At 32.8% G+C, this 26,925-nt stretch overlaps 1 protein-coding gene across 1 annotated transcript; it reads left to right on the top strand.

The window, feature by feature from the left end:
- Window positions 1-22,364: 22,364 nt before the first annotated feature.
- LOC127097900 (vacuolar-processing enzyme) lies at window positions 22,365-26,106 on the top strand. The gene is made up of 9 exons (XM_051036383.1): window positions 22,365-22,641; window positions 22,948-23,112; window positions 23,331-23,487; window positions 23,874-23,959; window positions 24,149-24,348; window positions 24,548-24,596; window positions 24,739-24,957; window positions 25,118-25,324; window positions 25,499-26,106. The coding sequence occupies exons 1-9, from the start codon at window positions 22,423-22,425 to the stop codon at window positions 25,679-25,681; spliced, it is 1,485 nt and encodes a 494-aa protein (XP_050892340.1). The 5' UTR covers window positions 22,365-22,422; the 3' UTR covers window positions 25,682-26,106.
- The last annotated feature ends 819 nt before the right edge of the window (window positions 26,107-26,925 follow it).

The following is a 26,925-nucleotide window of genomic DNA, read 5'->3' as shown; positions in this document are numbered from 1 at the left end:
TTGGGCTTAACCATTAAGTCCAATAGTTTGCTTTCCACACCCTTGGTTTGCTTAATACTTGTTGAAGCCAACTACACTTATTGTTATTTGAGCTCATTCTGTTGGACCGAAAAACCCCTTTACTGGATTCTGCACTCTATTCAGGGTCTCCACCCCCCTTGGCCCAACATTTTAATTACCTTTAATTCCAATTTATTTTGTGTTGATATTTTTGGTAATTGTTAGCATTTTAATTAGGTTTAATTAGGCCTTAGATTTTAATTAGAATTTAGGAATTAATTGGAGTTTTGTATAGTTTTTTGATTAGATTTTAATATAGTTTAGTTAGATTAGGAATTAGAAAATAGTTAGATTTTAGTTAATTTTAGAATTGAGCTAATTCTCGAACATTAGGTTAATTTTAGAATTTAGGACTTAATCAATTTTTAGTTTCTAATCAAACTTTAATTGGAATTAAGTTTGTGTTCATAAGTGGATATTTTTGTGATATGACCATTTTACCCCTGGGTTATTTTGATATTTTAACCACATAATTGCATGTTCCCTTAGGAACTTTTTTGACATAGATTTTTAACCAAGTCTTGACTAACTATAACATGATCTCTTAGATTATTTTGATTAATTCTAACTATTAGATTAGGTTCTAACCTAATTTTTAAATTAAATCAAACCCCCCGATTCAAATTGATCAAAAGTAATTTTGATCAATTAAATCCTTTGAACTTGTATAATCTCACAGTCTAAATTGAGTGACCAAAAGATCCCTGGTCACTTAATAAGACTTTTCTTCTAAGCTGTGGAGCTCAAGGCCTTAAGTCAAGATCTTCAATCAAGGCATCCTCAGTCATACCAAGCAGCGGATTATACAAGCATATCAAAGATGGCATCTTCGAAAGCTTGTCAAGTCAAGGTTAGAAGTGTGTGGCACGAGCCATAAGAAATAGAGAAGGAGTGGGACTGGAGTATTCCTACCCCCATTCTGAGTATCTTTAGGTATGGGACGTATGACCCAACGCTCATCGTATTCACCTCTATTCATAGACTTTAGCACAATCCTAATCATACGATTGACGAGTCTCTCCCTCTTTAAAAAGCAATACAACAAAGCAAGGACTACATCAACAACTTATCAATCATGAATCAAGTTGTACGATACGAGCCTTAAGCAATAGAGAAGGAGTGAGACTGGAGTATTCCTACCCCCATTCTGAGTATCTTTAGGTATGAGACGTATGACCTAGTGCTCATTGTATTCGCCTCTATTCATAGACTTTAGTGTAATTCGAATCGAATGATTGATAATGTCTTCATCAATACAAGAAACAACTACACAGATTCTTCTATCTCCACTTGAAAGTTAGGATGGGAATTACATGCCACGATCCTTAAGTGGTAAAGAAGGAATGAGACTGGAGATTTCCTACACTTATTCTGGATATCTTTGGGTGTGAGACGTTTGGCTCGTTGCTTATCGTATCCACCTTTACTCATAGACTTTAGTGTGATTCTTATCAAATAACTATCAAGTCTATTCATTCTCCATTCTAATCATTTCATCTACTCATTCAATCACATTCTTTTGCCCACAATCATCTTGTTTTCATCCCTAGTGGGTTGAACTACAAAAGCTCTGATTTCCTTATTTCACTATAAGGATACATAGGCAGGAGAATCCAGATTCTTCGTGAGCTACCTTATTTATCAATCTATCTTATCTATTCCTATCTTATTTATTCCTACCTTATTTATCAATCCATCTTATCTATTCCTATCTTATTTATCAATCTACCTTGTCTATTGCCACCCTATTCATTAGTCAATCAATCTCCATTCATTCAATCTATACCATCTTTTAAGATCAATCATATTTCTCCTTGAACTCCTTGTCTATCCTTTTGGGATGTCTTAACGACAATCCACCTCAATCGAGAGTTGTTTAGGCTACAACCCCAAACATTTAATTCGGTCTTTCTTTTTGGCTTTACCCTATAGTGGCGCCCTACTAGTCCACGTATTGGTAAATATCTATCTTGCTATTTGATACATAGTCTATCTCCTTCTTGGATCCAAGATACCATCCTTAATTGATCTCGAATTATGTGTTTCCCCAGTAAGTGATACTAGTATTTGTACTACAATCAGGTCTTGAAATGGTGTTTGTCTTGTGAGCCCCGTTGCTTAGACAAATGTCTCTCTTTCTATTTCTCGTGGTTCCAAACTACGATGGCTCTGACTTTCTCATTGCACGATGAGAATACGTAGGCACGAGGATGTGAATCCTTGGCGAGCATACTTCTAATTATTCCTTCTTTCGCCTTAGGGCATCATTCATATCTTTCACTATCCATTATCTACCTTCGATCATAAATCGTTCACCCAGTGACATACTATTCCTTTGACATCGAAACACACTTTCTTTGGGATTCCATACATACCCTTTTAGGACATCTAATGTAGTCCGTCTTTCTACCTAGAGTTGTTTGGGCTACAACCTCAAACATTTAATTCCTCCTTTTTTGGCTAAACACCCTATAGTGGCGCTCTGCTGGTCCACGTATCAGTTAAAGTTATTTCCCTTTATGGTATGAATCTCACTCCTTTCATGGATTCCAATACACTTTCACCTTTCGATTTCAAATAATACTTCTTCAGTCACTTGTCACCAGATACCCAATTATGTGACTTCGGTCACTTCCTTCCGTTCATCTCCATGATACATTCATATTCTACCTTCCTTCACTCCATATGATATACCAGTTATCTTCGAGTCAGATACACTAACTCTTTGTGCTCCTTCTTGCATCACCTTGTGAACCAAAAGATGTTTGGGACTGTGCCCAAACACCTATTTCTTCATCTTTTTGGTTTTACCCTATAATGGCGGTCTTACTAGCCCACATATTGGTAATAGCCACCTTACTCTTGGGTTCATCTTTTCACCCTTGTTGGAGTTCAAATCACACTATTCTTTGGTTCAGACCATATCTTTATCACATTCTTTTCACCTCCTGCCTCTAGTTCCTTGAACTACGAAGCTTTGAATTCCTCATTGCACTATGAGGATACGTAGGCATGAGGGCCTTAATCCTCACCGAGCACTTTATCTATTTCTTTTCTTTTCCCCCATTCTTTTACGAGTAATCTTAGTTGTAACACCTATTCAAGCGTGAACAATCAAAACGGATCCCATGGAGTACCATGGATGTTTGGGATGCTAATACCTTCCCCTTGCATAACCGACTTCCTTACCCAATATATCTCTTTCCCCCGGGTTTTATCGATGTTTTCCCTTCCCTTTGGGGATAAATAAAGTTCGATGATGACTCTGTTGTATGTTCGAGCGTGCGATACGTTCGGGTGTATTTCCGCCAACTTCAGATGGTTTTATGTCTTTCAAGAAAACTCTACATTCACAATTACAAAAAAAATCACGTTGACTAATAATTCCATTTTTTTACGAATCTACCTTTTTGAATTGAGAACCCGTGATGATATGCATATCTCTTGTAAAAAAAACAAATGTTTCTTCTGGACTAAGAAAATTTTGACCAATAAAAGGAATCATACTTGTCTCATCACAAACTTCATCTTTATCAACTTCTTCTGAAAAATCATTTATCACAATATTCTGACTTGAAGGTATAAGATTTTCATTATAAGATTTTCATAATGACTGTTTCAGAATAACCATTCTCTAAAGAAAATACTTCTATTGAAAATTCATTTAAATTAAAATTTATTCTCTTAACAACATCCATAGTTCATTATTTACAAAGAGAAATAATATTATTAAAATAAATTATAAAATTCTATTATAAGTGTTGAAGAATAAAATAAAAAGCACAATTTAAAAAAAATCATATTCTAAAAAAAAATAGAAACACATATTATATTCCAAAAGAAAAACAAATAAAAATTATATTTCACTATATAAAAATACATATTATCTCTAGCTTACAATTATAGTGTCATAAAATAGCTTACAATTATAGTGTCATAAAAAAAATTAAAATTGTTCGGTTTGAAAAATGTACCTATGTCAAAAGCTATCATTGTTTTTATTAATAGAAAGAAAAAAATACTAGACATTAAAAAGAAAAGGAGTAGAAGTTGTAACAAGGCATGGGTTAAGAAATGAAAAGGTAAAACTAACCATGTGTGTTACTTCATGGCGCCTAAAATTTTCTCTTTCATATTTTGAAAAGTTTCAATTCTTTTATATTTTAGTCTTAATTACAACTTTGATTCTCATATTTTTGCCTTTTTTTTAGTTTTGATCTCTTTATTTTAAAAGTCATATTTTTGATCATTTTATAAGCTTTGTTTTGGATTTTAATCCCCCCGACCAATTTGAGAATATTTTTTTTTGCTGATGTGGTGCTTATTTTGATGATGTGTCAGTTTTTATTTTCCCAAATATATTTCCACGTCATATAACTCATTTAAAATTAAATTATTTCATTTAATATAATTTTAATAAATCAATTAAGTTATTTTTAAAAAAAATGAAGAAACATTGGACTTGTTCTCTTTCTTCTCATTACTTCAAATTGACATGGCCAACAACCTCATTATCCATTCTCAAGACATTGTTGCTTCCTTTCGCTCACACATGAAAATGTATTGCAATTAGATCGAAGGATGGAAATGTAATTGTTATTGTTGTGGATGGCCGAACCTGGAGCTTGGTGGTCAGAAACGATGAAAGAGGTGGTGTGTAATCTAGGTTGCGAGGTTTGGAGTTGATTTAGGCGAAGTCGTAGTGGCTGATTTTCCGACGACCAAAAAAGATGCAGATTTCGTTTTCTCTTTTGGTTTTGATTCTTTCTTCGTCTCTGTTTTCTCTTTTTAGTTTATTTTGCCGTTGTCATTTGTTATTGTGTTTGTTGTAGTTTTGCTTCCTCTCTTTTAAATCCAACTTGTTTTGAATCTCCTCGTTTTGTTGTTGTAGTTTTCAAATCCAACTACATTTTCAAATCCAACTACGTTTCACAACTTCACCTATTGTAGTTTTGTTTATTGAATTCAAAGATTATTGTAAAGATATTAGGACATGATTGGAGACGAAGGAGCATTTTTCATAGGTGAAGTTGTGAAACTTTCCTAACTTTGGAAGATTTTTGGTGTTCATATACAAGGGTGGGCTCTGAAGGTAGAGTTGTTGTTGCTGAAAATATTAGGGTTTACATTTGAGGAAGAACACTTCTCTGGAAATGATAAAAATAGGAGATGAGCATAAAAAAACGTTTCATTCACTAAATTTATATTAATGAATTATCTATGAATTAGTTTTAATTTTTTGTTATTATTAAAAATATTAGAAATTTAATCAATAATGAGCTGAAAAAATTAATTATAATTTGGCATTGACACATCATCAGAACAAGTGCCATATCATCAAAAATTATTCTCAAATTGGTCGGGGGACTAAAATCCAAAACAAAACTTAAAAAATGGACAAAAAATGTGATTTTTAAAATAGGGCAATCAAAACTCAAAAATAGACAAAAATAGGGGGATTAAAGTTGCAATTAAGCTTATATTTTAATTTAAAAAATTAATAATCTTTTTATTAAAGGATATGAGTGGGTCCATAATGTGTTTAATAATCCTTAACTAGTGTTTCAGAGGCATCGAATAACACTGCTCAAATTTAATTACATTATAAAAGGGTTTAAAAATTTTGTTCTCTTTCATGACTTCGTACTATCTTCACTTTACTAAGTATTTCCCTCTTAATAATTTGTCATATTTCTAGGAAAAAAGGATAATTGTTCTCTTTGTATTTAAATAGAAGTTTTGTAATTTTTTCTATATAGCACATTTTTTCTACTTTTGACTCATAATTTCTCCACTTATTTATCAAAAGTTTTGTAATTTGATTCTTATAATATCAAATCCAAATTTATCAAACATGTATCCTTATCTCAGTTTGCACCCTTATCTCTTATCACATTCCTTTATCTTTTAAAAAAAGAATCTTCATTTCAGCACAATCTTTCTGTGTCTTTGCAGGCGAAATCTTCTCTCTTCTTTGTTTTCAACCTTTCTTCTCTGTCTGCTCTACAATAGCCACCATTGATAGTGCTATTGATGACTAAGATGCACCAGCAACATCTCCACAACTTTAAATATCTCCATCCAACCTATAATTTCTTCTTCTACTCATGATTTCACAACCACGCTTCAAACACAAACCCTAAATAAAACTACCAAAATGACATGCTTGAGTCCTTCTTCATGCACCCAGTGGAAATCTTGGGGTCACTATTATAATTCCATTCCTAAACAACTCTAACTACCACTCTTCGACAAGATCAATAAAGGTTGCTCTTTGTTCTAAAAATAAATTATGGTTTACAGACGAATCCCTAACTTAACAATTCTCTTCAAATTGTGCTTCGTTAGCTTTGGATCGCTGCAATACTAGGATCATGACATGTGATGACAGTTTGTCATTGCATATATTTAGTCGAAGAATCGGAGTAAAACAAGTAAAATTTAAGCTAAAATGAAGAAGAATGACCAAAGAATGAGGAAAAATAGCAAAGTGTGAAAAATGTGGACTTAGTAAAATATTGAGTGAAAAATGAGCAAAAAAGGAAGCAACTTCGAAAATAATCACATGCATTATCGCATAACATCGCGCATGCGATAAAGTCATTAAAGTTGCATTGCGTGTGATGCAAGGTATCATGCGTGCGATAAGTATTTTTTCTGGGCTTTTCTGATGCATTATGATCCATTCTAACGCCTTTAAAATATGATTTTTTGCACTTTCATAAGGGTCACGATTTGGAGAGAGTGAAACACAATTTTGAGAGCATAAGTGGTAATTTTTAGAGCATTTGAAGCCATTGAAGGCCACTACTTCAAGAGATTTCACATGTTATCTTTATATATAAATTATGGTATTATTAATTGGATTATGAGTAGCTAAGCCCCTCTAGGTTAGTTTGTGTTATGATGAACTTATTTCTATATTATTGAATTCTATGTTGATTTAACTTTTGAATGAACCTTTTGATCTATAATGCCATTCAATTGCTTATTGTTCTTAATGCTTTTTATGTGAGATACTCTTTTAATCTGATCTTGGGCATATAGGGAATAATGACCATTAGTCTATATGTTGGACTTATGGAAATTGTTGTACTTAAATTGGTTGGATAGGAATAGAAGACCCCGAGTAGTGGCATAGAGAATTAACACTCTATACACCGCCTAACCCTGCTTACGCTGGCGAACTAGGGATAGAAAGCCCCGAGTAGTGGTTAATGAGTTATTTCATGAGTGATAGACTATAACGGTTTTGTTAATTCTCCGTGGGGTATATTGATAATAGCATTCATATAAGGCATCAAACATAACCAATATAGGAATATGGGATTTTAAAACACAATCTGACCGCTTTCGTGATATTGTTTACTCGTTTATTTACTTTTCGCACTAAAACTCGACCCCCCCCCCTTTTACTAGTTCGACATTATCGGTACACTTGTCGAGAAGTCATAAAGTTTTTGGCGCCGTTGTCGGGGACTGTTGATTTTTCAATAAAAGCGACATTTGTGCATTTTTTTATTTTTAGTCTTTTTGTTTTCTTGTTTATCATAGTGCTACTGAGGTATTTTCTATTTGTGTATGCGTAGTTCGGGATCAACATTAATACCATTGGATCCAGAAATTGAAAGAACCACACGTGCAATCAGAAAAACAGTTAGGGAAACAGCTCTGGATGAAGGAATACCAAAAAAAGAGCAACTATCAAGTTCTTCTGACTCTGAAGAGGAAGCCACCATGGCAACTGCACAACCCCTAACTATGTGGGATTATTGTAAATGAACCGATGAAGGACATGTTTTGAGAAGGTTTGCACCGCCAGACTCTGCTAACTTTGACATTAAAAATTATGTACTTTTAGGTTTAAGAGAAAATTCATTCGACGGGAACGCGATTAGAGAGCCATGGGCGCATCCTGCACGCTTCTATGAAATAACTTCAATGTACAAACCAACCGATGTCACTGAAGACCAAGTTAAATTGAGGTTATTTGGATTCTCACTGATTGGAAGGGTGAAAGATTGGTTACTTTGCCTTCCAAATGGAACGATCCGGACTTGGAAGGAATTGGAGGATAAATTCCTAGAAAGATTTTTCACTACTACTTAGTTTATCGAGCGCCGAGAAAAAATTGTAAAATTTTTGAGTAAAATGAAACTAAGTCACTTTATGACTCTTGGGAAAGATTCAAACTTTTGTTACGCACATGCCCGAATCATAATATGAATAATATGAAGCAGATGCAAAACTCCATCAAAGGTCTCAAGAGTCAAATCACATGTTATTGGATGCTTCTACGGGAGGTATTATTTTCCAAATGACTGAACCACAAGTAAAAGACCTTATTGAGAAGATGTGTATGAATGAGTACCATTCAAAAAATGAAAGGTCAGTCAAGATGGAAACTATGGGCACGCCTAAAGTTATGTTAGCTATTGATACACATAATGCTCTTTTAGCTCAGATTGAATTGTTAAATAAAAAGCTAGTTGAAAGAAACTTAGGTAAAGTTAACATGAACCAAGTACAAGCACTTAGGTATAATTTATGTGGAGAAGAACATGTGAATGGAAGATATCCATTAGAAGGGACAAGTGAGGAGGTCCAATTTGCTAATTTTCAAAAGAACAACCCGTATTCAAACACATATAATTCGAGCTGGAAAGATCACTCAAATTTCTGTTGGAATAATAATCAAAATCAGAATTATAATCAAGGTATTCAACAAAGCCAACAAGCTTCATTTCAAAGGAAATTGTCACAGTTGGAAGAGATCTTGCATAATTTCATTAAAGTCGCTCAAAGTAGCTTTGATCAAGTAAATAAGAACCATGAAGAAATGAGTAGAAACCAGGATGTGTCTATTAAAAATTTGGAGATGAAGATTGGTCAATTATCTAGACAAATAGCTGCTTTTCCAGGCTCAAGTAGAGGATTCACAGGTAACACTATAGATAATCCTAAGAATGAATCATGCAAGATTGTGGATACATGTTTAGGGGTGATTATTGAAAAGGATAAAGATGAGATAGTTAAAGAATGTGTGATTGAAACAGAGGAGAGTACCAATCAAGGTGACCAAGAGGAAAGAGGAGTCACCTTTGATCAACTCATTGATAAAAACTCTCCTTGGAGAAGAACAAAGAAGCAGATCCTGACTGAATCAAATCCTCGTTTACCCAATTACATAAAACCATCGTACCCGATAATTAAAAAGAAATTAGTTCAAGATGATGAAGCATGGATGTTTGCAAAGTTCAAGGAAATTCTAGCTACTCTATAGTTAAGTATTTAGTTCCATGAGATTTTATAACTAATGCCTAAGTTTTCTAAATTTATGAAGGCATTAATAAAGGGGGCAAAAAAGAAAGTGATTGAGGAACATGTAAACATGACCGAAAAGGATGATGTGGTAAAACCTCAATCCTTACCACCAAAATTAAAAGACCCAGGTAGGTTTACTATTTCTTGTAATATCGGTGGAGTGGATATTCTGCATGCTCTATATGATATGGGATCTAGCATAAATGCCATGCCGCTGGGCAAATTTAAGGAATTGAAGATAGAAGAGATCATACCGAGCAACATGACACTCACTTTAGCCGATTCATCTATGACACATATGTTTGGTATTGTATAAGATGTACTAGTTAATATCGATGGTTTGACTTTCCTTGTAGACTTTGTGGTGGTCGACATAAAAAATGATTCAGAAGGGTCAGTGATTCTCGGGCGCCCATTTTTGGTAACCGGAAAGGCAAAAATAGATGTGGAGACAAGCGAACTGATTTTGAAGTTCAATAAGGAAAATATGGTGTTTAATGCATATCAATGGACACCATATATGGATGATCTAGAGACATGCTATCAATTGGAAGATAAAGGTATTAGAGTTCACAAAAGAATGAAAAAGGACTTTTCACCAGCGTAAGGGTATCCCTTGCGCCTGACATATTTTAAACATGGGACATTAAGCTAATGACGGAAAATAAGCGCTGGATGGGAGGCAACCATCACTTTTAATCAGTTTTTGTTTTGTAGAATTTACTTTATCGTTATTCAAGACCATCCACAAGAGGAATTGGATACTCATGCATAACCCTGCCTTGAAGATCTATGTTGTCTTTAATAAACTTGATCATCACAGCGCCTCTAAATTCCATGAGATTTTATAACTAATGCCTAAGTTTTCTAAACGAATATTCAAACTTTTTCTAAAAAGAGTAAAGAATATAAGAAGGACCAAAAATCTCTAGTAACGTAAAAAAGAAACAAAGAGGTATGATGATAAAAGGAGAACTAGACACCTAACTCCAAATATTTAAACCTACTTTCCTCAAAATATCATACCTAAACATAATCCAAGTTACAACTTGAAAAGATATTTAATGTGTGTGTTGTGATTTATGTGATAAACTCTATTAGAACATGATCAAGCTAAGCATAATAGATTTTGCATGCTGATTAAGAGATCACCCTATCCATTGAGTGAGTTATAGTGAGTTGAGAGACAGGTTGAATACTCGTCAACGTTTATGGCATTTCCTGAATTCGTCGGATAGAAGTTGGGAGCTAGAACAATGGTCAGGTAAAAGAAATATTTAATTTGGTGATGTTCGATTTTTATTGTGCCATTTGTTTTCTGTTGAAATGTGCAGTTGTGAGCGTGTTACTTGAGGACAAGCAACGATTCAAGTTTGAGGTTGTGATGACAGTTCGTCATTGCATATATTTAGTCAAAGAATCATAGGAAAACAAACGAAAGTTGAGAAAAAATGAAGAAGAATGACCAAAGAATGAGGAAAAATAGCTAAGTGTGAAAATTGTGGACTTAGTGAAAATTTGAGTGAAAAGGGAGCAAAAAAGGATACAGCTTCGTAAATAATCACATGCACCATCGCGCCACATCGCACGTGTGATAGGGTCATTAAAGCTACATCGTATGCGGGATGCAAGGTATCACACACGCGATAAGTACTTTTTCTGGGCTTTACTAACACATTCTAGTACATTCTGGCGTCTTTAAAAGACGATTTTCTTCACTTTCACTAGGGTTACAATTTGGAGAGAGTGAAACACGATTTTGAGAGCACAAATGGTGATTTTAAGAGCATTTGAAGCCATTGGAGGCCATTACTTCAAGGGATTTCATATGTTATCTTTATCTATCAATTGTGGTATTATTAATTGCATTATGAGTAACTAAGCTCCTCTAGGTTAGATTGTGTTATGATAAACCTATTTCTATATTGTTGGATTCTATGTCAATTTAACTTTTGTATGAAACTTTTGATCTATAATTCCATTCAATTTCTTATTGTTCAATGACTTTTATATGAGATACTCTTTTAATCTGATCTTGGACGCATAGGTAATAATTCCCATTAGTTTATGTGTTGGACCTAGGGCAATTATTGTACTTACGCTGGTTAAATAGGAATAGGAATTGGAGGATGTGACATAGAGAATTAAAGTTATATACATCTCCTAACCCTGCTTACGCTTGAGGACCAGGGATAGAACGCTTCGAGTAGTGGTTAATGAGTTATTCTGTGAGGAATCAACTATAACGATTTTGTTAATTTGTTGTGGGGTTATAATGATAGGATCATTCATACAAGGTATCAAACATCAACAATAGAGGAATAAGGGATTCTAAAAAACAACCTGATTGCTTTCGTGATATTTTTTACTCGTTTATTTACTTTTCGCACTAAAACTTAAAACCCCCCATTTTTACTAGTTTTTATACATTACACACATTTTGTCTTGCTTGAAGAAAGTCCCCGTGGATTCAATCTTTTTATTACTTTGACATAATTTGTACACTTGCCAAGAAGTCATTAGCATGGCTTACCAACTTAATCAAGAGCGAACTATCACAAATCCTTTTATGGAAGGACATAACTCGAGAAATATGACAAGAATTCCATGATTGTCATAATTAGCGAGATGTGTTTCGTATTTCGGACCTTCAAGAAAAGATCTACTATCTCAAGCAAGGAGAGTAAACTATTACATAATACCTCACTATCCTTAAAAGAATTTAAAAATAAACTAACATATCAAGACCTATTCCTTATTGCACCTACATAATCATATGCAACTGTCAACTCATTCCCACCATCAAACAACATCGTGAGAATTATTATGTCATTTGATTCCTTTTAGGATTGGATGAACAATATGATCCAGTTTGTTCCCAATTTTTTCTCATGCAACCTCTGTCATAAATCAACAATGTTTTATCTCTCTTAATTCAACAAGAAAGCCAATAACTAACCCCTCTATATGAAGATAAGATTATGGCCAATTTCAACATATCCTCATTCAAAGGTCGTCAAAATGATAATTGGCCAAGAAATTTTGTAGCAGGTCAAAGAAAAGGCTTCAAAATTTGTTCTTTTTGCAAATAACCTAGACATACAACTGAGGTTTATTTCAAGTAGCATGTCCCTCCCCCCCCCCCCCCCCTTATTTGAGGAAACCCATCACTGCACAGATCTCCCATGAAGCCAATGAGCAAGTCACAAAATCTCAACTAATGAAGGAGCTCAATACACTGATCATTTAGGTTTCACTCTTATTCAACAAAAATTAATTATTGCTCTTCTTCAATAGGACTCACCAACTCAAGTGTCCACCAATCGTCAACTCAATTCTAACTTCAATCTTTCATCGGGTAACTATGTTTATATCCATTATTCATCTACTCAACATGTTTCTAACTAGATTTTAGATACGGGGGCCATAAATCATGTATGTTATTCCAAATCGTTGCTCACACATTTATTTAAGATTAATCCCATCATTATTCGACTTCCTAATTGAGCCACCATTTTCACTTATTTTCTAGTACTCTCATTTTTACCCATAATTTCTATTTGCATGATGTTTTGTATATTCTTGAATTCAAAACCAACTTAATATTTGTTTATATACTTACTATTTCCCTAAGATGCAATTTAATTTTCAACTCCTCTGAATGTATCAGACAGGGGAGTCGTACCTTGATGAATATTGGTGCAACTAAGCTACACAATGGAGTATACCTGCTTACCTCTCCTCCCAACCCTAGCAAATCTTCTCATATCAACAATCCTACTTTTTTTTATTCTAGTAACCATGTTGTTAATAATTATACTTTGTGGCACAATAAGCTTGACCACCCTTATCATGACATTGTTGATCAAATAAATAAAGTTTTCCCTATGCATAATTTAACTCGGAATTTAGTCACATGTGATGTTTGTTTGTATGCAAAGTATTTTAAATGCTTTGATTTAGTTCATATGGATATATGGGTTTCCCTGTCTACCCCATCCATGCTTGGTTTTTGATACTTCCTTACTGTTGTAGATGATCATAATGAATATTGTTGGACTTTCTTGATGAAACTCTTATCTTATCAGGTTCTTTATAAACTATGTTAAAATCCAATACTAAACCACTGTCAAAAGCATTAGATCTGATAATGGCTCTAAGTTCGTTCTCAAATATTTTTACATGACTATGGGATATATCATAAAACCACTTGCATCTACACATCCCAAAATGAGTTAGTGGAAAGAAAGCACTTACACCTCATAGGTGTCCAATCCAATCTTCCCAAAGTTTTTTAAGCTCTCTCTCTCTCTCTCTCTCTCTCTCTCTCTTTTTCTCTCTCATGTTTTTCACATTATTAACTGACTACCATCCAAATCACTTAGATATAAATCCCCTTACTCTTTACTTTTCACCACTCAACCAGATTGTTCTAGTATGAAAGGTTTTGTATGCCTTGTCTTTTCCTGCAACTCTAAAAGGAATAGAACTAAACTAGACTTTAGATCTAGAAAGTGTGTTTACTTAGGGATTACAAACGGTGTTAAATACTCGATTCTTTATGACCTTCATGATAAAAAATTATTTCTATATAATGATGCCATTTTTAGTTCATTTTTTTCATACACAAAACCACAAATTAAATCCAACATTAACCCTCACCAGCATATACCACCATCCTCACAACTTCACCTTAGACTATATATACTACACTCCTGATACCCCCATCAACACCAACATCAAAAACCCTCATAGACCTACCAAAACTTCCACATATTCTTAACTTATGATAATTAACACGATTTCTCATGATCCAAATAATACCATTACCACTTCCATTTGGAACCATCAGTCCACCAATGCTCACAACTTAAAAATATCTAGCAGAATCTCAAAATTCCCTACCTATCTCCAAGACTACCATTGTGTTTTCATTCAAGGTAAGTCTATCCCTTAACCTTATTATACCACATGTATAAATATCCATCCTTTATATCAATTTGTATCTTATGATAAGTTATCACATAACCATAAATTTTTTAACTTTAAAATATTTACCATAACTGAATCAACTACCTATTCCTCTGCCATCAAAGATCCAACTTTGCTACAATCTATCTAAATTTAACTTAAATCCCCAATTAATACTAATACATGAGATTTAACTCATCTTCCCCAAACAAAAAGGCAATTGGCTGTAAATGGATATTCGAATTGAAATTTCTAGCTAATGGTACTATTGAAAGATACAAGGCCCGTCTGGCAGCCAAAGGTTTTGATAAAAAAAAGGAATAAATTACTTAGAAACATTCAGTCTGGTTATAAAAATCACTATTATAAGACTTGTTTTATATATAACATCAACATACAATTGGCATTTTCACCAAATTTACACTACTATTGCTACTTTTTTACATGGTGACTTAGATGAAGAAGTATATATGAAATGTCCACATGGTCTGAATGTTTCTCACAAAAACATGGTCGGTAAGCTTAAAAAGTCCATTTATGGTCTCAAACAAGCAAACAGTCAGTGCAATCAAATATTAACATCCACTTTTTTTTACTCAGGTCTTAATCAATCTAGACCAGATTACTCATTGTATTGGTCAAAAAGTACAGGTGTGCATGTTACCCCTATAAGGGCAGAGGTACTCAAAGGCCTTAGTAGGTATATAATGATATATTTTGGTTAGGGCTTGCCCACGACAGTGAGAAGCCCCGTCTGACGGTGTTTACGATAGTTTGAGAGTCTGTTCACGTGAGGTGAGAGGCTCTGTGTGTACGCTTTGTTCTTAGGTATCAACATATGAATAAATCTCTTTCTCTCTCTCTCTCTCTCTATATATATATATCCCTCTCCCTCTCTCTCTCCCCCTTGAGGGAGAAGTATTTGTAGAGGCCTTTGGGCTTAGGGTTTCTTAGGAAAGATCAACATATGGTTAGTCAATGTTAGATCATTGAATCCCTATTTTCTATAGGGATGTGGTCCAACTACTTACCCTGACCAAAAGACACATTTTCCTGCATATTCCCTCAACTGGGCAAGTGTAGGAGACTGGGGGCGAGGCGATAACTCCTGGAGGACGACATATAGATGTCACCATTTGGGGGGAGGGTGACCAAGCTCCCCCTTATTAGGGCTTTTACAAATATAACACTAATTGGTGAGTGAGGTACCTATCTTCGTCACTTGATGTGGCAAGGGACCTATTTGGACTTCTTTCAGATCCTTAAATGGGTGTGAGTCTTTCATTCTATGTGCCTAACCTGGGGTTCCAAGAATTGATGTTGGCATATGGGGCTTCAGGGAGGGGAACACCCACAAGGGCAGGCTCTTTCCTTTTGTCTCCAGGCTATTCTGATATCACTCTCCAGCTACCCAATGATCGCCTCATATTATTCTGACTCGCCTATTGAGCAGTGAGTATTTTAGTACCAGATACATATTGGAGATAACCGCACCTAGTGCATTGTGCACAACATATGACAATGAGCGGTTCCTGTCAGCTTCTAGGCAAAAACTGAATTCACGTTGGAACGAGCGGAAATCCTAAAGTTGTGTAGGTAAGGGACTACATGGTTGAAGGAAGGCTTATAAGGATTGATTGGTACCACATATACCAACAAGATGCATCTTCTTTTTAGTAGTCTAACAAATAAGAACTCCACAATTAAGCGTGCTTGACTTGGAGTAGTATTTGGATGGGTGGCCTTCTAGGAATTTTCCCGGAAATTGTGTGAGTGAGGATAAAACATGTTAAAAAGATCTGTGTTGGTTTGCAGGGTTAGTCGGTAATCATGAAAGCAGTCTAGGGTGTTACACATTGATGACAGGGTGGCCCAAAATGATGTTGTATGGCAACATAATGTCTATAATAAGGTAGCATACTTCAATTGCCTCGGCGTATGCACCCTTGTCGCATATTGTTTCTAATGTCACGTGACCCCTTACTTGTACCTATTCGCCCGATAACCATTATAACAAGCCTTTTAATACTTTGATCTTACTAGGGTTGAGAGAGAGCTTCTGAAACACATCCTAGAACATCACATTAGCATAGCTCCTGAGGTTTATAAGGACTCATTTGATATCATAGTTGTCATGTTGTACGGTGATGATCAATGGGTCATTATCATGAAGTTTGGTTCAAACAACATCATTGTTGGAGAAGGTGATGTTGACTCTGTTTCCCCTAACTCACCTCTACAAAACCATAAGATATCACATTTATAGCAAGCACTTGCCTTGCATATTTATTTCGGGAGGAGATGGAACTATCTCCACCAGTAAAACCTCTTTCCATCGTGTTTGTGTTGGATCATGAAGCTTTATCGACCATCTTCGGAAGGAAGATGGAAGGGAAGAGAATGAAAGAGAGGTGTGGACCAGGTTAGTTTTACCAGGGCCCACGGTGCGCGCCACCATACTAGTCAAAAAGTACATTTGTGCATGTTATCACTGCAATCATAGAAGTACTCAAAGGCCTTAATAGGTATATAATGATATATGATGGTTAGGGCTTTCCCACGATGGCGAGAAGCCCTGTCAAATGGTGTTTGCGACGGTTTTGAGGGCCTACTCACGTGAGGTGGGAGACTCTGTGTGTATGCTTGGTGCTTAGGTATCAACATAAATTATGATCTCTCTCTCTCATTCTCTCTTTTTTCCTTTGGGGGGGATAAGTATTTATAGAGGCCTTTGGGCTTAGGGTTTCTTAGAAAAGATCATCGTCTGCTCAACCAATGGTGGATTGTTGAATTCATATTTCCTAGAAGGCATGGTCTAACTACTGACCCTGGCAAGAGACGTCTTTTCCTATGTTCTCCTACAACTGGGCGAGTAGAGGAGACTGAGAGCGAGGTGATACCTCCTAGAGAGCAACATATGAATATCACTTCTTCTAGGGGCGATCAAATTCCCGCCTTTGTTAAGAATTTTACAAATATAAAACCACACTCATTATTTACAAATCCAATAATATTTACTTCAACACATTATTTGCATATGTTGATGAATTGATTCTTGCGTGAAACTACATTTGAGAGATAAACCACATTATGTAATTTCTAGATGCAAAATTTAGCATTAAGGATTGGGAAATCTCAAATACTTCTTTGGATGTGATATTTACATGTCTTGCAGGGGCATAACACTCTACCTACACAAGTATAATCTAAATTTACTTTAGCATGTTAGACTACTTGCAACCAAGCCAAATTCTATCCTATTGGACCCTTTTAAAATATTAGACATTGAGAATGATGAACCTATGTTTAATCCCATACAATGCAAAAGTCTAATGGGTAATTTGTTGTATTTTACACATTCTAGGTACAATATTTCCTGTTTTGTATGTAGTTTAAGTTAATACATATCCAAACCAACAACACATATGTAGGCAGCTATAAGGATTATGAAATACATAAAGAATGCACCAGCCTTGAAACTTTTCTTCAAGCAAGATTCAAATCTCGTCATAACAGGATTTACAAATTCAGATTGAGGTGCCTATCTAACTACAAAAAGATCAACTACATGCTTCAACTTTTTCCTAAGATCAAACCTCATCCATTGGAACTACAAAAATCAATAAGTATTCTCCATATCCTCTCCAGAAGTTGAGTATAGAGCCTTGCCAACACATTCCGTGAGTTCCAATGGTTACTATACCTATTGAAGGACTTAAACATTCTTCACCCTACACCACTCACTATTTTCCATGGCAACCTTAATGCTATCCACGTAGCAACCAACCTGATTTTTCACGAACTTACTAAATACATTGATTTATACTCTTACATTGTCAGAGACAAAATTCAAGTCACTCTCATTCATCTGGTGTCAATTGACATTATAAATCAAATGACAAACGTATTCACAAAACCCTTCACCTTGGACTCTTTACTCACTTGGTTACCAAGCATGGAATGTTTGTGAGATTGTTACAATTTAATATTCTCTTGTATTTAATTAGATTTATTTAAGTTAGTTATTCTAGCTTTGTTAAAGAACATCTAACAAACTCTTTACCTTTGAGCCTATATATTTTGATTAGCCCGGCCTATAATGAGATTGAGACGAATAAAAATTTAATTCTCCTTTTTAGTTTTTTTTTCTTTAATGCATCATAATGTGCATTTCAGTTTTTTTTACTTGTTTAACAAGCTACATCCTTAAATGGATGGAACTATATGATACCGAGTAATAATCGGATTGAAATCTTATATTTATGCTTAATGAGTATTTTATGCTTGCCAAAACCTAGTGGAAAACCCCACTTTTATTTAATCAATGAAAATAAAACCAATGGCCTCTAACTTGCAAAATAGTGTTTGCAAATAACCAATGAAGATTTTGAGCTATACTAAAATAGGATTATTGAATTTTTTTTCTTTCTTTTTGACAATTAAATTGTTAAGAATTTTGATGACCCAAAGTCTGTTATTTTATTTTATTATTATTTTGGTACTATGAATGAGTGTATTCCTAGACAAGTGAATGAGCTTAAGCTATCTTTGCTTGTGTCGAAAAAACTGTTGCGGATGATTGAAACTATCTAACTTTTCCAACCTAAAAACAAGTGAAGAATAATTTCTTTCTTTAATAGGAAATATTGATTAAAGTACAAGAAATCTCTAAAATGACAAATTATTGGAAATTAATTTATCTAACCTAATGAAAACATATTTGATAAAGTTTTTTTTCTTCTTTTTTCAAAAAGATAATTTCATAGAAGTAACTCAAATTTGAATTCTCAAAACACTATATAAGTTATGTATTATATGTTTTTTTAATATCCTGGCATCATCAAAGCACATTATTGTTTTCAAAAACAAAACAAAAACGACAGATAAATGAAAAGAAAAAGGGTCGGCGGCCCCACAAAGAAACTTCGCCCAGTGGATATGAATCAAGTACTCAACACTCTTTTGTCTTTTTTGTTGTTGTTGTTGACAATTAAAACTCTGTTGTCTTAAACAATGAGATTCCTTTTTATTATTTTAATAATAATAATATAATAATAACATGTCATGAGATTCTATTTTTTCAATATCCTTTTAATTTAACAATTGTATTCCAACAATGTAGATAAACTTTATCAAAATTACGATTAAAAGCTAGTATATAACAATATATTACTCGTGTCATTGTACGAAAAATATCATGGTATTATTTGTTGTTCCTCTAGAAATTAGCTGAGAATAAAATGGTGTCTTTTAATAGTGCATGATTTCATTTTTCTTCAAACAATTCTATGGAGAAATAAATTATATAGCTCAACTATATGTTTCTTAATTACTTCAAAAAATAATGTTAAGTGGAGTGAGAGTTAAACTACAAGATAAATAAATGTATAAAAAAACGTGAAATAATTTGATCCGTTGATGGAATATGTGAAATAATTTATAAGGTATGGAATTTCTAAAGAAAACTCTTTTGTTGGCCATATAATTGTATGTTTCAATTACGATTTTCAATTATTATGTGTATACGGGTAATGATGAATGTTTTCTCTATTTTGAAATATATGGTTTCCCCTGCTCATGCTAGTTTGGGTCCCATCTTTTTTACCTTGTAGTTTCATAATCTTCCCCATTTTCATTTAGTGATTATATTAACACAAAAGAATGGCTATAAAGCTTAATTATCCTTTCCTACAATATTTTGATTGAGCCTTCTCGGCCACATTAATTAGACCTTAGACCCTAATAGTCTTAAGAATGAATAAGTTGGTGCAACTTCAGATTTTTTATCTCCTAATCTTAAACCGATATGTTTGTCGATTTTAACTGACATTTTAATTGTGTTTATTTGTAAATAGACGATGTTATGTAAATAAAAATTAATTAAAAATCATGTATTGACCTATCAAACATAAAATTCTTATTCATTGGTTTGACATGTGTTCTTCAAATTCTCTCCCGAGATTAAATCCTTTAAACATTGGTGAGCATCTTCGGCTTCAACTGCAGAGATGTGATAGAATATTTTATAATAATTTATCATAATTAAATTTCTATAATTATATTATTTTTATAATTAGAATGCTAATCAAATATTATATATATATATATATATATATATATATATATATATATATATATATATATATATATATATATATATATATATATATATATATATATATATATATATATATATATATATAATTTTAGGGTTTAATGATGATCCACTGACAGTGTAAAAAATTTGTACACTATCATCCAATAGAAATATATCATTTCGTCATGTCATATCAATATTTTAAAATTTTCAATCCAACTTGATGGGATACATGATCGTCTCGTCATTGACTGATAGTGTGAAATAAATTTACTGTATCACCCATTTTCTCATAATTTTAGTTACATGAGAAAATATAAATATTTAATTATCTTACAATATCTAGGATTGAGCTTTTGACCAATAAATCACACCCATTACACGTAGCTACATACCTATCCACAAATTTAAAATAATTCATAATTTAATATATTTTTCTCCCAATGACATATTTGACATACACCCATACATTAAAAAAAACATTATATGATATTTTGAATGTTCAAATAATATTCCCAAAAATAAACGAGGCATAGTAGAGCAAACAGCAAAGCTTCTATCAACACAATTGCAAACTTTGGATTTGAGCACACTCACCTATGATAAAATGTAGAAGAAAAAATAATTAGTTTATTATTATTATTATTATTATTATTATTATTATTATTATTATTATTATTATTATTATTATTATTATTATTATTATTATTATTATTATTATTATTATTATCATCAACTATCAATTCATTAAAAATCATTAAAAATCAACGGAATGAACTTCCTAAATTATCATTTTACAAGAAAAAAATATTTATGTAATTAAATAATATTTATCTTTTACATTCTCATCTCATGATATTCATCTTCCAATATTCATTAATTAAATCATAATTAAATATTACATTCTTCCATTTTTTCTCTTCCTTTTTCTCTCACTTTCACACTTTCATTTTATTTATTTTTTATCTTTTTTATCACTAAAAATATTAATAATCTAATTTTTTATTTTAATAAAATTAATAATTTATTTTATCTCATAAATCATTATCAGTACAATATTTATTTTATTTTAATTAATAATTTATCTTAATTTTAAAGACAAAATTCTTATTTTAGAATATTAAAATTTTCTTTTTCTTTTCTTTCTTCTTTTTAGATTTTTTTTTTATTTCTGCATGATTATTTAATAGAATTGAATTTATATAATTATTTTTTATTTTAAAATTAAGAAATTTATTTCAAATTTACATCCATAAATAAATACATTTTATATTTATCTAATAAACTTTATAATTACGGGTCACTTTTAACATAATAAATATTTTATTTTAATTAATAATTATTTAATTTAAAAGATAAAAAATTTATTTTCAAATATCAAATATTCATTTATTTTTTCATTTTATAATCCATTTTAAAATATTTTTAATAAAATTAAATTTATATAATTATTATTTATTTTAAAATTAATAATTAATAATTAATTTAGATACATATTTAAATATATATTTTTTGGACGTTTCAAATAAATTTATCTGATCGTACGGATAATTATTGATTAACAATGTTTTATGTTTTTCTCTTATAATTTGTGAGTGTAGTCATACAAAAACAGAACCCACTTATAGTTTTAAGTACAAAATGAAAAAGTTGATTTGGGATGGGATGTTCCAACAATCTACATATTTTAGTCCAACATAATAACATAAGTAACTATGCCCAAGTTAATCTTCCTCACTTTGAAGACCCGATACAAATCCAAACTTTTGTTATCTTAAAGAAACATAATAAACATCATACATTTAATTTTTGTTGTTATTATTATTAAAATAAAAAATAAAATGCATACGTAAGGTAACGAAATAACGGGATATCACGATCACCCAACTTCATACGCTACTTCAACTACCTCCCACCTTTATTATTTAAATCTTCCCTTTCACTTCCTCTTCACTCATTCTTCTTCAATCATGGACTTTTCTCAACTCTCCACTCTTCTCTTCTTCACCGTCGTCGTCACCTTCCTCGCCGTCGTCTCCGCTGGCCGTGACCTCCCCGGAGACTATCTCCGATTGCCTTCTCAAACCTCTAGATTCTTCCGTGAACCTGAAAACGATGACAACGAACAGGGAACTAGATGGGCGATTTTACTTGCTGGTTCTAATGGTTACTGGAATTATAGACATCAGGTATACCATACATACAATTCTTCAAATCTATATCTATCTATATATCTATATATTCTTTGTCTTTGATCAAGTTAGTTATAATCCTTGAGTTTTTTTTCATGTTTTGTTAGGTTTTTTTATTTAGTTTTAATTTTGGACTAAATTGATGAACAATTCTATGTATAGGGACTAAATTGAAATTATTTTATACAGATAATATTGAGAATGAGTGTTGTAAATAATCAATAGCATGTTTTGGTTTAGACTTAATTTTGAGTTTGAATTTAGGTGTTTAGTTTTAACGTTGAGTTTTTGTTGGTTCTTCAGGCGGACGTTTGTCATGCATATCAATTACTGAGGAAAGGTGGTTTGAAAGAAGAAAACATTATTGTTTTCATGTATGATGATATTGCTTCCAATGAAGAGAATCCGAGGCCCGGTGTCATAATTAACAAACCTGATGGTGATGATGTTTATGAAGGAGTTCCGAAGGTAAAGTTATGCTTAGTTTTGAGCAATCTAGTACTGACATTTCAGATTGAAGTCGTGTCTGTCGGATCCATGTTTTTTAATAACTTCTATTTCTCAAGTTATTATTATTGTTAGTGTTATGTCTGGTGCCGAGCCTATCTTAGGGCTTCTTAGACTTTTAGATATGTTTGCTATATCATGTTTGATAATCTTGTAATCAGAAGTTTTTTTTATGACAGGATTATACTGGTGCAGATGTACATGCCGACAATTTTTATGCTGCTTTACTTGGAAACAAATCAGCTCTTACAGGTGGGAGTGGGAAAGTTGTGGATAGTGGTCCCAATGATCATATTTTTGTATACTACACTGATCATGGTGGTCCAGGGGTTCTTGGTCAGTAATTCTCAATTCTTTTCATATAAACTTTTGGATGAAAGACATGGATTGTGAAAGATTGTTTACTATATACTAGTGACACTTCAAATTGAAGTCATGCCTAGTGTTTGACTACCATACCAATATGACACCGATTCATGTGATTATATTCAATTATTTTTATTTTTCAAATTGTTAATGGTGTTGCTCTGTGTTTCGGTTCATTGGTTCATAGATTGTTTTTATATGATTCGGTATGGTGTAAACCTTGTTTGGGGTTATTGATTACAAACAGTGTGTTTGTTTGTTTGAATTGTGTTCATTGCACGATCATGTTAGTGTCAAATTAAACCTTTCTCATATGATTTCCTCAAAGTGGAATTTGTGTTCTGTGGTTGCTTCAGGTATGCCTGTTGGTCCTTACTTGTATGCATCTGATCTGAATGAAGTCTTGAAGAAAAAGCATGCTTCTGGAACATATAAGAGCCTAGTAAGTCACTATTAATCATCATTTTCGTGTTCCTTTCATTTCAATCCCATTTGTTCTGTTTAGTTCTTGCATGTTTGGATTCGATTATTTCTTGCTAAATAATTTGTTTCTCAAAAGCTCTCATAAACCTATTGGCTGAAGACAAACTAAGCTAATCCTAATTTTTCGATTTATGTAATGGTGGTGCAGGTATTTTATCTAGAGGCATGTGAATCTGGGAGTATCTTTGAAGGTCTTCTTCCAGAAGATCTCAATATCTACGCGACAACGGCTTCAAATGCGGAAGAAAGTAGTTGGGGAACATATTGCCCTGGGGACTACCCTCCCCCACCCCCAGAGTACTCAACTTGCTTGGGTGACCTATACAGTGTTGCTTGGATGGAAGACAGGTAGGAGCATTAGAAGGACAGAATTAGATCATAAATAAGATTACTTTGATGCATTAATTTAATATAACCATATAATCACCATGGAGTAGTAAATTGCTTGTGACTACTGTGTCTTGATTATTCTTGTTTAGTTTCTTTTGCATTAGATCAGATAATTATTTTTAATGAATGATATGGTTTTTCTTTCACTTGTGAACAGTGACGTACACAATTTGCGAACTGAAAGTTTGCAACAACAATATAAATTGGTACGTTCTTGTTGCTAACTTATTTGATTTGTTTTAACTCAACTAATATGAATTGAAGAATATAATTCAATATCTTGGTTTCTTAATTACACATACTTTAGGAGTTTGATAATTGATGCCTTATTTGGTCATGTGGTTACAGGTTAAGGATAGGACTATTAATGGAGCATACTATGGATCTCATGTGATGGAGTATGGTGATGTAGGTCTTAGCAACGATCATCTCTACCTATATTTGGGTACAAATCCTGCTAATGATAATATTACCTTTGTGGATGAAACTGAAAACTCCTTGAAATTGAGAACGCCTTCAACAGCAGTCAACCAAAGGGATGCTGATCTCATCCATTTCTGGGAAAAGGTATTTTTTATCATGCAATGTTACTCTATATTTAATCTCTCATATTCGCGTAGTTCATTTAAACGTAATGTTTAAACATCCAATGTAACTGACATGTGCGATGCACGAGTACAAGATGAAGTAACCAGATATATTGAGTATTTTTGGTGTTCATTGGCAGTTCCGCAAAGCACCTGAGGGTTCTCCGCGGAAAAACGAAGCTGAGAAACAAGTTTTGGAAGCAATGTCTCACAGGAAGCATATAGACAACAGTGTGAAACTGATTGGGAAGCTCTTATTTGGCATTGAAAAGGGTACTGAACTGCTCAACACTGTTAGACCTGCTGGATCACCACTTGTTGATAATTGGGACTGCCTCAAAACCACGGTACTCTTTCCCATTATTCAGCTTCATCATTCCGCATTTCTTAATAACAAACACAAGCACGGTTGGACTTGAACACTGAATCGGCCTTATTTTGTTGATTACAGCAAAACAATTTGTTTGTACGCTTCGGTCTATGAGGATTTTTTTTCACCTTTAATATGTTTTCTGATTCAGGTAAAGACTTTTGAGACACATTGTGGATCCCTATCTCAGTATGGTATGAAACATATGAGGTCTTTCGCGAACATCTGCAATGCAGGAATACCGAATGAGCAAATGGCCGAGGCCTCAGCGCAAGCTTGTGCCAGTATTCCTGCCAATCCTTGGAGTTCTCTGAAAGGGGGCTTCAGTGCATAGTCCCTAAAAGATGCATTTTATAAAAACCATGTACAATTGCTGTTGCATTATGTTTTATGCTTGTATATACAATACATACAGAACATTGGTCATGATCTCATGTCATGATTCTGTAAAAATATAATTGGGACACTACTAGGACACGGAGGAATAGGATTTGTCTCCAATGGTGTGCATGTTCTTTAAATCCATTCAGTTATGTGGTTGTATTATTTCAAGAAAAATAATTTTTAGATGGGAAAAATACCATTATGACATGGAAAAGGTCACCATGAATGTCAATGTGTATAGTGTAAAAGGGCAATTAGAAGCTACCCTAGACACTAAAACATAATTGACAACTCTTTGTATAATTATTTTAGTTGGATGTGCTTTTCATACAACTATTGTGTAATACTAATGCTGATGTTACATATATTTGGTTACATTATATTGTTAGTCTTTATAGTTTAATTGAGATTGAATTTTTAACTAATAATGATTACTAATCATTATAATTTTTTTACAAACTTATCTAAGAGTTTGAAATTAAAGATATCTTTAATATTATAAAATGTACATAGCAGAATGAAAAAAGTACAGTGAAATGAAATTGAATGAATGAAATGAATAAATCTTTTCTTTTCTATTATTTGAATATTTTAATAAGAATCAATACATTATTCATTCCGTCTAAATTGAAGAAAAAAAATAGTGATAAATAATAGAATGAAATATAATTCTTACTATGTCACTTCACCTTATTTGATTTTAATTTATCCAAACAATGTAATTCCACTTCATTTCATTATTGTTATTGACTAAAATGTAACTTAAAATCATGAAACTTTAAAAATGTAAAAATCATGAAACTTAAAAAATGTTAAAATGTTATTGATTAAAATGATTTTCAATGTCTATTAAACGTTTTTTTATAAAAGTTTTATTGATGAGTTTTTTTTACTATTTTCTAAAATTTAATTATTTAAATCTTTTTTGTATTCTAAAGGTTTATTAATTTTTTATTTTATAATCCCCCTGATTTTAAAATATTCTCTATTCACTTTTTTTTAGACTACTTTCCACGATAAAATTTATGTGTACAATTGTCCATTTCCCCTTATGCCTATATTAATCATAAGAGATAGAATGTGTTATCTTTAATCAATTTAACATTGGACCCTTATGTTAAGAATAATAAGTCAAGTGTGAGTTGGAGTCCCACACTGGTTATAAATGGGGAGACTTGAGCACTTATAAGTAGG

This window comes from Lathyrus oleraceus, chromosome 6 (genome assembly GCF_024323335.1).
Source record: "Lathyrus oleraceus cultivar Zhongwan6 chromosome 6, CAAS_Psat_ZW6_1.0, whole genome shotgun sequence".
Lineage (NCBI taxonomy): Eukaryota > Viridiplantae > Streptophyta > Magnoliopsida > Fabales > Fabaceae > Lathyrus > Lathyrus oleraceus.
The sequence above is the reverse complement of the archived record's forward strand: the minus strand, read 5'-3'. Positions and strand labels throughout refer to the sequence as shown.